This window comes from Schistocerca nitens, chromosome 4 (assembly GCF_023898315.1).
Source record: "Schistocerca nitens isolate TAMUIC-IGC-003100 chromosome 4, iqSchNite1.1, whole genome shotgun sequence".
NCBI classification, from domain to species: domain Eukaryota; kingdom Metazoa; phylum Arthropoda; class Insecta; order Orthoptera; family Acrididae; genus Schistocerca; species Schistocerca nitens.
Window position 1 is genome coordinate 911,914,048 of NC_064617.1, and position 16,996 is coordinate 911,931,043.

The following is a 16,996-nucleotide window of genomic DNA, read 5'->3' on the forward strand; positions in this document are numbered from 1 at the left end:
GGAAATGGGTTACCTTATAGATCGGCAGATAAAGCAAAAGTCCATGGACAATTAAACAAAGTCATGGGTGGTAAACAGTTAGCTGAGATGTTTAGTGTCGGAACATCAACAACTTTGGATCCCTTTTATTTTATTTTATTTTATTTTATTAAGTCCTCAATTTTGAACTTTGTATCTGTCCTTGGGAATGAAGATGGAAGATTGTTGAGAAAAACTATGAAAACAGCAGAAAACAAAGAGCTTGTGAGGCCATATTCAAATGGTTTTTGCAGCAGTGATCATTGGGAAACCATGTTTCAGGGCAGATTGTTTGCAAAAAAGCTAAACTTTTAGCCAAGGAAATGAACAGTTTGTCTTCATTTAAAGTAAGCAAAGACTGGCTATGGAAATTCAAGGGAAGGGACGGCATTTATGAGTTAGATATAAGTGATGAAAAAGAACCAGCAGAACCAAAAGCAGCAGAGAATTTTATTGAAAAAATCAAAATTGAAACAGAATCTTATGACCCTGAATTTTTATACAATGCAGGTGAGACATGCCTTAGTTGGAAGGATTTACCTGAAACAACCTAAGCTTCTAAAAGGGATACTAGTCCTGCTGGCCATAAGGTTAGTAAAGACCACCTTACTTGCGGAACTGTGCTAACTCTACAGGAAAGTACAAAATACCCATTCTATTAGGAAAAACAAAAAGACCCCAATCTTTCAAAAATGTTAAAAATGTTTCCACCTTTTACAATAATCATCCAAAGGTGTGGGTGGCTGCTACTCTTTTTTTGAATGGTAAGATTTAATTTTCATATGTGAGGGGGGGGGGGGGGGGGACAAAAGGCCACAGGGAAAGAAGATAGTAAGGTAATTCTGGACTGTACACCCACCCACACCACAGAAAGCCTTCTTGGCAGAGAAGATTGATGTTTCAAAACACACTCCTTGCCGCCAAACATAGTGAGTTTGCCGCAGCCATGGACCATTTAGTTATAAAAAATTGTGGTTCATCACCAAAAGTTGAATTTAGAAGACTACTATATCATGGTGGCAGAAGCATGGAATTTGGTGAAGACAGCCACATTAAAAAAATAAATTGAAAGTCATTTCAATCAAAGATAAGGTACAGAAAGACACCTATCAAAAGAAGAAATGTGAGAAGGAAGAGGAAGGAAGAGAAGTGGCAGAGGGCAAAATATCACACATCCTTTTGGAAATTCTTGGACATTCCAATTGCAGTGCACAGGATATGGGTGACTGGCTTGCTAGTGATTCCTCAGAATCTCAGTGACTATGAAATCACTCTTAAGTGAGAGAGAAGAAACTGTGGCCAGGAGGATGAAATTGTCACTGAACTAGGTGAAGGACTGTCAGCTGGTGGGGCATTTGCAGGTCTTGACACTGTGCTGACATGGACTGAGTTGTAGCCGGTGTGTGACCTTATACAGCTGCTAACTGTCAAATGGATGTGAGACTTAGCTGCATGAAAATGATTGAAGACAGCAAAATAACCGTCTCTGACTGATATGTTTAGCAACTGACACCGTATATAAGTACAGTACTCTACAAAATCTAAACAACATCCTTTTGTAATCATTGAATTAATATTACAGTAGTATGCATACACAATTTTAACTCTTTTGAGCTGTTTTCATGATTTATCCAATTATGCAGATAATTGATTATCCAGAACAGGTCCAGTCCAGAGCAACCAGGTGATTGGAGTTCTACTGTACCACACTTAAACATCTTAAAATATGAGAATGAAAATTTACGACAAATTTAAAAACAATAAAATTCTAAATAGGAGGATAAATAATATCTGTAGTAGATTTACTCCCTTATGAAGTTCAACCTGCTCAGAGAGTCGAGTGCATTAGAGCGCCACTTTCAGGATTCAGGATACGGTGAGACGAGTCTGCCCCAGATTGAATCCACCTCACGGATTAATTATGAGGACTGGTGAGCTGACCAGTCTGGATAGGGTTTCTTACATTTAACTTGGTAAATACTGGGCTGGTACCATATCTCGCCCTGGGTGTATTCTAAACATTTAGAAAACGTTCTTACATTTTAACATAGACTTATTCTAGATGCAAATAGATTGGGTTCACAGATCCTGCTCTGGGTGAGTGGTGGGATCGGCAAGGATATCCAGCCACCAAGCACCACTACTATTGCCTCAACCATATAACTGCTTACCCAGTATATGAAAGGAGAAAAGGCAAAAGAAGAAGGAGAAGAAGATTCAGTCACAGTTCAGAATCAACAGCAACATTCATAAGTAAAATGTTAGAAGGAGAAATTACTTACAGTACCTGTCATTCACCCTTAGAGGGCACAGAAAGGTGTGAGATATACAGCCATAAAACTCATGTACCTTTTACTCACTGATGAGAATAATAAAATTAACAACTGATAATCAGATTAACTTTAAACACAAACTTAGATCATAACTGCTTGACAACTCTATTTGGGAGAGGAATTTCTGAATGTGTAGTTCTTTAATTGTGTGTGTGTGTGTGTGTGTGTGTTAGAGTGTACTACTTTATAGAATTTCTGATTTGCAGGACACAGATGTGATCGTGTGGGATGTTGTTGCAGAGACTGGTCTCCATAGACTTACAGGACATAAAGGTGTTGTTACAAATGTCAGGTTTATGACAGATCAAAACTTTCTCATCAGCAGTTCCAAAGATACCTTCATTAAATTTTGGGATTTAGATACTGCGCATTGCTTCAAGACCCTTGTTGGCCATAAGTCAGAGGTACATTTCCAATGTTTATTTCCTGCATTTTATTTAATTTCTGGGTAGGACATAATCCAATGATCATTCTCTAAAATAGCACAGTTTCCATATGTCACGACTTTTTCTTACACACTATGTGATCAAAAGTATCCGGACACCTGGCTGAAAATGACTTACAAGTTTGTGACGCCCTCCATCGCTAATGCTGGAATTCAATTTGATATTGGCCCACCCTTAACCTTGATGACAACTTCCACTCTCGCAGGCATACGTTCAATCAGGTGCTGGAAGGTTTCTTGGGGAATGGCAGCCCGTTCTTCACGGAGTGCTGCACTGATTAGAGGTAATGATGTTGGTTGGTGAGGCCTGGCATGAAGTCGGCATTCCAAAATGTCCCAAAGGTGTTCTACAGGATTCAGGTCAGGACTTTGTGCAGGCCAGTCCGTTACAGGGATGTTTTTGTCGTGTAACCGCTCCGCCACAGGATGTGCATTATGAAAAGGTGCTCGACCGTGTTGAAAGATGCAGTCGCCATCCCCAAATTGCACTTCAACAGTGGGAAGGAAGAAGGTGCTTAAAACATCAATGTTGGCCTGTGCTGTGATAGTGCCATGCAAAACAACGAGGGGTGCAAGCCCCCTCCATGAAAAACAAGACCACACCATAACACCACCATGTCCGAATTTTACTGTTGGCACTACACATGCAGGCAGATGACGTCCACTGGGCATTCGCCATACCCACACCCTGCCATCTGATTGTCACATTGTGTACTATGAGTCGTCACTCCACACACTTTTTTCCACTGTTCAGTCGTCCAATGTTTATGCTCCTTATGCCAAGCTAGGTGTCATTTGGTATTTACCGGTGTGATGTGTGGCTTATGAGCAGCCACTCAACCATGTAATCCAAGTTTTCTCACCTCCCATCTAACTGTCATAGTACTTGCAGTGGATCATGAAGCAGTTTGGAACTCCTGTGTGATGGTCTGGATAGATGTCTGCCTGTTACACATTAAGACCCTCTTTGGCTGTCGGCAGTCTCTGTCAGTCAACAGACGAGCTTGTCCTTTATGCTTTTGTGCTGTATGTGTCCCTTCACATTTTCACTTCACTATCACATCGGAAACAGTGGATCTATTGATGTTTAGGAATGTGGAAATCTCGTGCACAGACGTATGACACAAGTGACACCCAATTACCTGACCACGTTCGAAGTCCATGAGCTCCGCGGACTGCCCCATTCTGCTCTCTCATGATGTCTAATGACTACTGAGGTCTTTGATATGGAGTACCTGGCAGTAGGTGGCAGTACAATGCACCTAATATGAAAAACGTATGTTTTTGGGCTTGTCCGGATACTTTTGATCACATAGTGTATTTTTTGTTGTCATTTAAGTATTTTCAGTTTGTCTCCTCAGAAAAATTGCATTTTCCTGAGTAGGGAGGCAAGCAGTGTATTTGGTGTAAATATTAAGATCTCATATGTAAGATTAAGGATTGTGGTCAGTAAGGTCACAGATTCATCCAGGAGAGAATGTCATTACCAGGATTGTAATACATTTATTTGAAGTAATCTTTAGGTGGCAGAATTGTGTGAACTGACTGGTGGACCGTTAAGGTTTCTGCTAGTAGTGCAAGGTTCCTGATGGTTTTTATACTGCCTGTTTAGTATTTGGCTACAATGTCACTTCGGCACACTCTGCCTCATATCACACATACTAATAAAATCTTTTTTGGATATATGAGTGATGTGTTCAGAATAAATCTTTAGTTCAAAATTATTATGTCAGTGTTGAGTCATTTAAAATGTTGTTTTCTTGGATCTTATTACATAATTTGTCATAATATAGTCAAAGCTGATTTGGATAAAATATATTTTTGTGGTATGAGAATGTCATGATATAAAAGGAATGCTAGTTCTTTCCCAGACGTCTATTGTACATTGATTTGGATGAAAGGAACTATTTATTGTTATGACACATCCTGGTAGTGATTGAAGATCTCCAGTATAATTCGGTTATTTATCATAAAGCAATAGAGACCATCAGTAAAGTTAGTAAATACAGGCATTAGTAAACATTATTATAACTCAAACATTGATTTTCTTCTATATTTTTGGACTCTTTTTACACTTCTGTGTCATGCTTCCGAGAGTGTGAAGCTTCGTTAGTAAATAAAAGACATAAATAAACTCACTCTCTCTCTCTCTCTTTTTCTCACTCACTAGGTCTGGGGATTTGAATTGATGAAAGAAGATAAATACTTGGTAACTGGATGCAATGATAATGAACTGCGAGTGTGGAATATTACTTTCAGAGAAGTCCATGGTGACAATTCTGAAAATATTGACAATAATGTGAAACATTCCAATACAGAAGGTTTTCTTACTGGAGAAGACGTTGATAGTGATATGTTGGTGAGTCACAGTTATATTTAAGCTAGGAAGTATAAGTTGATTGCACTAGTAATGTGTATATTCTGAAGACTGATTAAAAGGAATATTTTTGAGAATTCAATCAGATTCCAAAATCACATGTATTGCTTCTCTCTCTCTCTCTCTCTCTCTCTCTCTCTCTCTCTCTCTGCTTTTTCATCAGTCCTCTGACTCGTTTGATGAGGCCTGCCACAAATATCTCTCCTGTGCCAGCCTCTTAATCCTAAAGTAGCACTTGTAGCCTACTTCCTCGGGCATTTATTGAATGTATTCCAGTAACTATCTTTCCTACAGTTTTTACCCTTTACAACTCTCTCTGATTCCAACTGTTGTGTTCTCTGATTTTGTGGAGATCTTCCTCATTACTTATCATTCCACCTAATTTTGAACATCCTTCTGTAACACCACATCTCAGAATAATTTGATTCTTTTTTTCCCAGTTTTTCCATATTCCATACCGCCGTACAATGCTGTGCTCCAAATGTACATTCTTAGAAATTTCTTACTCAGATTAAATCCTATTTTCAATAGTGGCAGTGTTCTTTTGGCTAGGAGTGTCCTCTTTGTCTGTGTTAGTCTGCTTTCTGTGCCACACTTCCTTCATTTGTCAAGTTTTTTTTTTTTTTTTTGCTTCCAAGGTAGCAGACTACCTTAACTTTGTCTACAATATTATGAGAAGTTGCTACTCACCACATAACGGAGATGCTGAGTTGCAGATAGGCACAACAGAAAGACTCTCACAATTATAGCTAAATTAAATATTGAAATTTTGGAATTTAATTACCACCATATTTTTTAACTAGGCTTCTCTACTGGGATTGTCTGTTGGCAAGTAGAATTTTGGGACGTGATTTACACCTAAAAGCTATTGGACTTCGTTTTGCAAAAGGTGAAATTTTAGATGCAGGTTCTACTTTGAAAGCAGACCAGTCGTATTCCACTGATTGGTACCATTAATATGTGGTCATTCACCAATAGACATCCCCGAACACAGTAAGCCACATTTACTTATCAAATTCATGAAAAAACTGAGGAAAAAAGGTATGATTAGTCATAATGATAAACACAATGAAATTAAATAATTATTATTATGCAAAATGAGCACAAATAACAGAATCTCTGCTTAACTGCAAGTGTACCGGACAATGGCTGATCAAGAAGAGAGAGAACAAAAAGTTGCCAGTCTGCTTCATTTAACATTACATAGATACTGTAATTTACAGAGAAGTTTTATTGTAATCGCAGTGTCTATTAAGCAGTGATAAAATCGTCTCAGTGCTACTGCATGAAAACACAGTCACGAAATCCACTAACACTTGTGGGAACATTACACAGCCCCATAAATTTTTAAAGGTTTTTAAAGTTGTAAAAAGTTTTAAAACTTTTCATCACTTCATTAAGTTTTAGTCTTTAGATAGTCCCTTTTTTTTCATCATTTCATTCGTTTGAGCTGGAGCCTGTTTTAGCATTGCCAGAAATGTACTTTGTCTTCCCATTCGGGTGCGATCCTGCTGGAACCTGGCAAAACGACAGTAAGGCATAGGCATCCAATTCCTTTCTCATAGAATTTAAAAATGTTACACATTGACAAAATCAGATCATTTAGTACAATTAATCAGGATGAACAAATTACATCATTAGAAAAACATTAAGGTGGTAATTTTTAGGAATCATCGTATGGGTTTTCGTTCCAGAAATACGTGGTTTTTTTTGAAACAGTTTACAATAATCACTAAGTTGAACGTTATTCATTCTTGCTCAATGGTCATAAAGGTGAAGCATTGTAGGCGAAGTTAGTCGGGCTGCGGCATTCGCCGTTGCTGTGGTGTAGAGTGGTCACGACGGCGTGCTCGTGATGTTGACAAATCTGCATACGTGTGCACCATGACGATCTGCGTTGTCTGCAAGAAGAATGCGGAGTTCTGGGCTGGTTGTGCTCGACATGATCCAGCCAGCTCAGGATACAGGGTTACATGAAACTTCCGTAGATTGGGGCCAGTAACACAATTTTTAATACACACTCCCTAAAGAGAATTTTATTAGTCGGTAGTTGTAATCACTTGCAACACTTAATTTACATCAGTTTGTTTGGTGATAGCTTTGGGTCTAATGTATGGTTTTTATTCATACATTTTACTGTCAGTTGACATCTGCACTGTTACTGCACTAACACATGCATATTAGTTTCGGTTTCTGCACATTCATTAATGTCTGCAGAATACCGTACATTACACATGTTTGCAAAGTGTTTATCAAAGTTTTCGTTTCTTAAGCACTTAGCTTTGCATTGGCTTGTAGTAGTCACATGTAACGTCACATCCATAAAGTTCCAGTGCTACAGTTTGTTCCACAGTTTATGCATGATATATACTATCTGAGTTCCATGTAACAACAGTTCACTGTGTTCCACTTCAGTGGATCATCACATCGCTTCAATGCTGTCATCTGGGTGAGTGAACAAATTAAGTTCACTTGCCACTAAGAGTGCCGTCCAGTGGACATTTGTGCAACGTGTCTGTATTTATTTCACCAGGCAAAATTGTATTATCAGACATATAACGTCTCTTGATCACACATATTTCTTTTTGCTCTTGTATAAAGAGTCCTCCCATGAAATGCAAATTTACGTGCACTACTTCACCATTGACAGTTCTGTTTGCCATTGGCAACTTATTACTCTGAACATGTCAGTTCGTGTCATGTTACTTACAAATGTGCTCAAAGAAAAATCCCACAGCTTACGTACTCTGTTGTTGCTACCAACTGTATCATTTACATAGTGTTTATATTCTATAACTTTCTAACTTTTTCCTCTTGCAGTTCTTCGCGACATTAATTTAGTTGTGTGGCTGTTTACAGTAGTGAACCCTAGCTTTACATCATTTTGTCATGTAATGCAAGTTTATTTATTACTACTGGAGCTAAAGACCTCACTGACTGTTTTTGCCTCACACAAACTGGTATGTGCCGTTTAAATTAGTCGCGAGAAGTAGTGCAGAATATGAATCGGCTTATGGCACAATGTTGCCATTTCACTTCTATCAGAATAAAATCTCAGTAGCTTTATCACTTCACTTTAAAACACGACCCACAGTGATTAGATTAGATTAGGTTAGTTTTTCAATCCATAGATCCGTGCTGAGGAGATCCTCGTGGATGCGGAACATGTCTCTTTTTTTTAAAAAAAAAAGCTGAAATAACAATACTAATAGTATGAATATATACAATACATCATTTGTTCCCATTAAAAAATTTGTCAATGGAGTAGAAGGAGTTGGCCACTAGTAAGTCTTTCAGGCTCCTTTTAAACTGATCTTTATTTGTAACTAAATTTTTTATGTTTTCTGGCAAATTATTGAAGATGAGTGTTCCTGAGTAGTGGACCCCTTTTTGAACTAAAGTAAGTGCTTTTAAGTCCTTGTGCAGATCATTTTTGTTCCTGGTAGTGTATGTATGAACTGAGCTGTTTGTTGGAAAAAGAGATATATTATGTAGGACAAATTTCATTAAGGAGTAAATATACTGAGAGGCAGTAGTTAGTATACCCAGTTCTTTGAAGAGGTTTCTACATGACATCCATGAATTTACTCCACAAATAATACGTATTACATGCTTTTGGACTCTGAAAACTTTTGTTTGACTTGAAGAGTTACCCCAAAATATTATACCATATGACATTATGGAATGAAAGTAGGCAAAGTATGCGAGCTTTTTCATTTTTATGTCGCCTATGTCAGCTAACACTCGAATTGCAAATACAGATTTGTTAAGGCGTTTCTGCAGTTCTGTGGTGTGCTCCTCCCAACTGAATTTATTATCAAGTTGTAATCCCAGGAATTTAAGACTGTCAACCTCTTCTATCTGCTCTTCTTCATACTTTATGCATATGCTGGGTGGAAACCTCTTACAGGTTCTGAATTGCATATAGTGAGTCTTTTCGAAGTTTAATGTCAGTGAGTTGGCTTTAAACCATTTATTAATATCCATGAAAACATAATTAGCAGATCTTTCTAGAACTACACTCGACATACTATTTATTGCAATACTTGTGTCATCTGCAAACAAAACGAACTCTGCTTCTGGCAGTGTAACTGATGAGAGATCATTAATGTACACAAGAAAAAGCAATGCCCCTAAGATGGATCCTTGTGGGACACCACATGTAATTTCTTCCCATTCTGATGATGACTGATGACTTGATTCACTAGTTCCTTGCACTGACACCCTTTGTTTCCTGTTACCGAGGTATGACTTGAACCATTTTGCAGCACTACCCGTGACGCCATAGAATTCTAATTTACTTAAAAGGATGTTGTGGTTCACACAATCAAATGCCTTTGACAAATCACAGAAAATACCTGCTGCTTGTAATTTGTTATTTAACAAATTAAGTACATTTTCACTGTAGGTGTAAATAGCCTTCTCGATATCAGAACCCTTCAGAAATCCAAACTGTGTTCTTGATAATATGTTATTTGTGGTCAGATGGTTGAGAAGCTGCCTGTACATTACTTTTTCTAAACTTTTTGAGAATGCTGGCAAAAGTGAAATCGGTCTGTAGTTTGGTGGTATCTCTTTAACCCCTTTCTTGAATAGAGGCTTGTTGTTGTTGTTGTGGTCTTCAGTCCTGAGACTGGTTTGATGCAGCTCTCCATGCTACTCTATCCTGTGCAAGCTTCTTCATCTCCCAGTACCTACTGCAACCTACATCATTCTGAATCTGCTTAGTGTATTGATCTCTTGGTCTCCCTCTACGATTTTTACCCTCCACGCTGCCCTCCAGTGCTAAATTTGTGATCCCTTGATGCCTCAAAAAATGTCCTACCAACCGATCCCTTCTTCTAGTCAAGTTGTGCCACAAACTTCTCTTCTCCCCAATCCTATTCAATACCTCCTCATTAGTTACGTGATCTACCCACCTTATCTTCAGCATTCTTCTGTAGCACCACATTTCAAAAGCTTCTATTCTCTTCTTGTCCAAACTATTTATCGTCCATGTTTCATTTCCATACATGGCTACACTCCATACAAATACTTTCAGAAATGACTTCCTGACACTTAAATCTATACTCGATGTTAACAAATTGCTCTTCTTCAGAAACGATTTCCTTGCCATTGCCAGTCTACATTTTATATCCTCTCTACTTTGACCATCATCAGTTATTTTACTCCCTAAATAGCAAAACTCCTTTACTACTTTAAGTGTCTCATTTCCTAATCTAATCCCCTCAGCATCACCCGATTTAATTTGACTACATTCCATTATCCTCGTTTTGCTTTTGTTGATGTTCATCTTATATCCTCCTTCCAAGACACTGTCCATTCCGTTCAACTGCTCTTCCAAGTCCTTTGCTGTCTCTGACACAATTACAATGTCATCGGCGAACCTCAAAGTTTTTACTTCTTCTCCATGAATTTTAATACCTACTCTGAATTTTTCTTTTGTTTCCTTTACTGCTTGCTCAATATACAGATTGAATAACATCGGGGAGAGGCTACAACCCTGTCTCACTCCTTTCCCAACCACTGCTTCCCTTTCATGCGCCTCGACTCTTATAACTGCCATCTGGTTTCTGTACATATTGTAAATAGCCTTTCGCTCCTTGTATTTTACCCCTGCCACCTTCAGAATTTGAAAGAGAGTATTCCAGTTAACGTTGTCAAAAGTCTGTGGGTATTTCGCCTGTCTCATACATCTTGCTCACCAGATGGTAGAGTTTTGTCATGACTGGCTCTCCCAAGGCCATCAGTAGTTCTAATGGAATGTTGTCTACTCCCGGGGCCTTGTTTCGACTCAGGTCTTTCAGTGCTCTGTCAAACTCTTCACGCAGTATCTTATCTCCCATTTCATCTTCATCTACATCCTCTTCCATTTCCATAATATTGTCCTCAAGTACATCGCCCTTGTATAAACCCTCTATATATTCCTTCCACCTTTCTGCCTTCCCTTCTTTGCTTAGAACTGGGTTGCCATCTGAGCTCTTGATATTCATACAAGTGGTTCTCTTTTCTCCAAAGGTCTCTTTAATTTTCCTGTAGGCAGTATCTATCTTACCCCTAGTGAGACAAGCCTCTACATCCTTACATTTGTCCTCTAGCCATCCCTGCTTAGCCATTTTGCACTTCCTGTCGATCTCATTTTTGAGACGTTTGTATTCCTTTTTGCCTGCTTCATTTACTGCATTTTTATATTTTCTCCTTTCATCAATTAAATTCAGTATTTCTTCTGTTACCCAAATATTTCTACTATCCCTCGTCTTTTTACCTACTTGATCCTCTGCTGCCTTCACTACTTCATCCCTCAAAGCTACCCATTCTTCTTCTAGTGTATTTCTTTCCCCCATTCCTGTCAATCGTTCCCTAATGCTCTCCCTGAAGCTCTCTATAACCTCTGGTTCTTTCAGTTTATCCAGGTTCCATCTCCTCAAATTCCCACCTTTTTGCAGTTTCTTCAGTTTTAATCTACAGTTCATAACCAATAGATTGTGGTCAGAGTCCACATCTGCCTCTGGAAATGTCTTACAATTTAAAACCTGGTTCCTAAATCTCTGTCTTACCATTATATAATCTATCTGATACCTTCTAGTATCTCCAGGAGTCTTCCATGTATACAACCTTCTTTTATGATTCTTGAACCAAGTGTTAGCCATGATTAAGTTATGCTCTGTGCAAAATTCTACAAGGCGGCTTCCTCTTTCATTTCTTACCCCCAATCCATATTCACCTACTTCGTTTCCCTCTCTCCCTTTTCCTACTGAGGAATTCCAGTCACCCATGACTATTAAATTTTCGTCTCCCTTCACTATCTGAATAATTTCTTTTATTTCATCATACATTTCTTCGTCATCTGCAGAGCTAGTTGGCATATAAACTTGTGTTACTGTAGTAGACGTGGGCTTCGTGTCTATCTTGGCCACAATAATGCGTTCACTATGCTGTTTGTGGTAGCTTACCCGCATTCCTATTTTTTTATTCATTATTAAACCTACTCCTGAATTACCCCTATTTGACTTTGTATTTATAACCCTGTACTCGCCTGACCAAAAGTCTTGTTCCTCCTGCCACCGAACTTCACTAATTCCCACTATATCTAACTTTAACCTATCCATTTCCCTTTTTAAATTTTCTAACCTACCTGCCCGATTAAGGGATCTGACATTCCACGCTCCGATCCGTAGAACGCCAGTTTTCTTTCTCCTGATAACGACGTCCTCTTGAGTAGTCCCCGCCCGGAGATCCGAATGGGGGACTATTTTACCTCCGGAATATTTTACCCAAGAAGACGCCATCATCATTTAACCATACTGTAGAGCTGCATGCCGTCGGGAAAAATTACGGCTGTAGTTTCCCCGTTCTTTCAACCCTTCACAGTACCAGCACAGCAAGGCCGTTTTGGTTAGTGTTACAAGGCCAGATCAGTCAATCATCCAGACTGTTGCCCCTGCAACTACTGAAAAGGCTGCTGCCCCTCTTCAGGAACCACGCGTTTGTCTGGCCTCTCAACAGATACGGTACGGCTATCTGTATCGCTGAGGCACGCAAGCCTCCCCACCAACGGCAAGGTCCATGGTTCATGGGGGGATTTTCCTGATTATGTCTGATTAAATACAGGCTTTTACGACATTTGCCCCCTGCTTCTTCCACAACCGCCATATGAGGTCTGTATGAAGTCGCATTTAGTTTATAACGCCTCTGTAGTGCTGGGCATAGTGTTGCCCACCACTTCTATTATTCTTACTGGTGGCTGTTGCCTCTAGTTGTGTTCAGTGGCACTGTTCGGTGGTGCAGGAGCGCCAGCTGATTGGTTCCTGTGTTAGGATGCCAATTACTGTTTGACTGCTGTGTTTTTGGTTGTCAGTGGTTTGGTTGATTATTGTTATTACTATTGTAATTAGTGTACCCTGGATGATACCTGTTGTCTTGCCTATGCCACTTATTAAAAGGAGGAGAATTTCTTCCATCCCATGGTCCTAGGTTATTATTACTATTGTAAGACTAAGACAAACTATTCCCATTTTTGTTACTATTACCATTTTTATTGATATTGATAATAGTTATTACAGTTGTTACTCGATGCTTGAGCATTACTGCCCCCCCCCCTTCCCCCCCCCCCCCCCCCTCGCCCGTTCAATTTTGCTTCTTCATGCAACAGGTCAATAGAATTAAGCATTGAAATGAAAAGTTCTACACCTGAATCTGTACATGAAGTAGTTTTTCTTTTATTGATACTGGTAATTTTGATTTTAAAAGCCATAGACTTCTTGTTTGAGCATTGGTTCATCCCAGTATTTCATCTTATTTATATACTTCTCAAAATATTTACGCAGTGTACCTACTTTACTATTGTACATCTCAGGATTATATCCCTCATGCCTTAAATGTTCTTGTGTTTTTGCTGGCGAATATTTATTTAGAAAAGTGTTCTCGAATTCCTCATAAGTATGGCAATAATCTATTACTCCATTTGCCCATAAGGCTCCATCACCTTGATTATGGGTAGTGACAAATTGTATTTTCTGTTTACCGTTCCACGACTTTGGTAGTATACTATGGAAGCTTTTGATAAAAGTGACAGGGTGTGATGTTTTGCGATCAGGTGTAAAACTTTGGAATTGTCTGTATTTTAGTAAACTCTCTTCCACAAGTATATTAGAAAGAGAACTGGCCGCCCCCTGTTCACAAGGTAGGTGAACGGGTTGCGGACTGGGCTCTGTTGCTGAACAGCTGTTTGGTGTTGCTGCTCGAGATGTCACAGTCTGCGCCTCTGGCAAATTATTGACACGCAAATCAGCCTCGCCTGTTGCGTTTTTTATCGCTGTCAGCTCTCTTTGTAACGTGTGTACTTCCTGTGTAAGTGTCTGTTTCCATTCAGAAACATGTTCGATGTTTTCACCTAACATGTTTGCTGCAGACAAAGCTTTGTTTGTCGCTTTCTTTACGACTACAGGCAGTTCATTCTGTAAACATTCTTGAAATTGGTTGTCTTTCACATTCAGCCAGTTTATAAAGTCAATGGTAAATTGATTGCCTTTCTCTACAAACTTCGCTTCTACGGATTTCTCCTGTTCGATAGCGAGTGCCTGTACCTGTGTAGTTATTTGCTGCATAGCATTTTGTAATGTACTGCATTAACTTGTGCGACCTGTTTGGTTACGTCATTGACAGCTTTGGGCAAATGCTTGTATGTTTTTCGCATGTCGTCAAATTCATCACTAATATTTTTGAAGTTAGTGTCAGTTTTACTAAATTTTTCATCAAGGTCATCGCAGATTTGTGTGGCAACATTTTCTTGTATCTGATGGGCTATGGCATTCAAATTTTTGTTTACTAATGTTATTATATTATTTTGAATTTCAGTGGCTGAAGTTTGAAGTTTTCTATTTAAACTGTCAGTCTGATTTTGAAGTTTTGCGTCTAAACTGTCAGTCACATTTTGAAGTTTTGCATCTAAACAGTTAGTTACGTTTTGTAGTTTTGCATCTAAACTAACACTCCTACTAGTTTTGATTTCAGTGGCTGCAGTTTGCAGTTTTGCATCTAAACTGTCTGTTACTTTTTCTTCTATAAAGTGTGCATTTTGTTCCTGAAGAGAGCGATGTAAACTTTGCATCTGTTCTCTGAAAAATGTGAACAGTTCTGAAAAATTAGTAGGTACTGATTCACTCTGGGTGAGTTCTTCAGTCTATTCTGCCTTAGGTGCATTTTCACCTGCCAACAATTAATTATTTTGTGTTTCTTGACTTGCCATATTTTGCTCGGCACTGTCTACATCTGATTCTACTCCGGGCAGTGTAGCCATTTTAAAGTTTCTACTGCCTTTGCTCATGAATTTAAAAAATAAACCTCACTGAATTTAATAAAATTGACCATTAATTCTCTTCAATTTATGCACGGCAAATGTTATTTAGTAAGAATTACTGTTAATGTATAGCAATTTACAATAAAATAATCAAGCAACAATTCTCAGTCGTTCTAGAAAGTTGCCATCTTGCCAACATTAAGTTTTGCAAAATTCACAAATAAAATTTGCAAACTATTGTGAGCAATGTTTTTTAGAATTTAACACTCCCTAACTGACTTTTGTGCATCAGAACAAAGGAAAACAGTAATGTCCTTACCTCGTTTCTTACTGCGCTTCAGCAACCTCTTGAGTCGTGGATTTTTCTTTTAAGGATCATGCTCCACGTCTCGTATTACCCAGCTTGTTGACACTGTCTCGTATCTCATTACAGTGGTTTTTCATGTAACAGAAATATACAATTATTTTTTAGATACCAAATTTACAATAATGCATATACATACATACGAGGGCGGTTCAGAAAGTAACCTCCGATTGGTCACAGTGCGGGTTGTGGGGGGGAGTAGCGACGCCATCTGTGCGTTCACGCACTCAACAGGTCAGTCGGCATCAAGCCGTGGTCGAGTGAATGTCGTACCTGCGCTAGTTTAGTTTTTGTGGCAGTTTGAAATGTGTGCTGCAATAGAAAACCCCGCCAAATGTGAAGTGCGTGCTGTCATAAGGTTTTTTACAGCCAAAGGATATTCTGCAGCAGCTATTCATCGTGAGCTTTGTGCCGTGTACGGACCAAGAGTTATGAGTGAAGGAGTTGTCCGTGAATGGGTACGTTTATTTAAAAGTGGACGAGAAAACGTTCATGATGAAGAGAGGAGTGGTAGACCATCATTGGTGACTGACGAACTCGTTCAGACCATCATTGGTGACTGACGAACTCGTTCAGACAGTTGATGCAAAAGTTCGTGAAAATCGACGTTTCTCAATGTCGGAGTTGTCTACTGGTTTTCCACAGATTTTAAGACTCTCTTGTACGAGATAGTGACAGCAAGATTGGGTTACCGTAAGTTCTGTGCACGATGGGTGCCCAAAATTCTTACCGACCACCACAAAACTCAAAGAATGGCCTCTGCATTAGACTTTCTGTCACGTTATGAGGACGAAGGAGAACCATTGTTAAACAGAATCGTGACCGGTGACGAAACCTGGATTAAGTACGTGAACCCTGAGACAAAAGAACAATCAAAGATGTGGGCACATTCAAATTCGCCTACCAAACCAAGAAAAGCCTCGCAAGATTTTTCTGCCAGAAAACTGATGGCAACGGTGTTTTGGGATGCCAAAGGGGTATTGTTGGTTGAATTCATGGAACGTGGTACGACCATTAATCAAGACGTGTACTGTGAAACAATAAAAAAGTTACGACGGGCTATACAGAACAAACGCCGTGGTATGCTGACTTCCGGTATCGTTTTTTTTGCACGATAACGCCCGTCCTCACTCTGCTCGCAGAACAACGGCCCTTCTTGAGTCCTTCAAGTGGGACGTTATCAACCATCCACCTTACAGCCCAGACCTGGCGCCAAGTGATTATCACCTCTTCATGCATTTGAAGAAATGGCTCGGGTCACAGCGGTTTGATGACGACGAAGAGCTCAAAGATGCGGTCACAGGCTGGCTCCAGGCACAAGCGGGTGATTTTTATGCAGAAGGAATTTCAAAGCTTGTGAAGAGATACGATAAGTGCCTCAATCGCTATGGAGACTATGTAGAAAAATAGTGCAAAGATGTAGTTGTAAGATGTATATATTAAAATATTTTTATTTAACTTGGTGTATTTTTTTAAATCAACCGGAGGTTACTTTCTGAACGGCCCTTGTATATAAGTCCTGCACTAAGGAAGCCATTTTTATGGTGGCGGTTTTTCTTTTATTTTAATTTTATTATTTTTTTATCTTTTTGAAATTAAATATTGAAATTTTGGAATTTAATTACCACCATATTTTTTAGCTAGGTTTCTCTACCGGGAA

At 39.1% G+C, this 16,996-nt stretch overlaps 1 protein-coding gene across 1 annotated transcript in view; it reads left to right on the forward strand.

Moving 5' to 3' along the window:
- Positions 1-16,996, forward strand: part of LOC126253486 (WD repeat-containing protein 3) — a 127,005-nt gene that overhangs the window by 29,106 nt on the left and 80,903 nt on the right. Inside the window, exons 4-5 of the mRNA XM_049954858.1 lie at positions 2,558-2,755; positions 4,967-5,155. Of these exons, the coding sequence (XP_049810815.1) occupies positions 2,558-2,755; positions 4,967-5,155 (387 nt within the window). The remainder of the gene's footprint in view (positions 1-2,557; positions 2,756-4,966; positions 5,156-16,996) is intronic.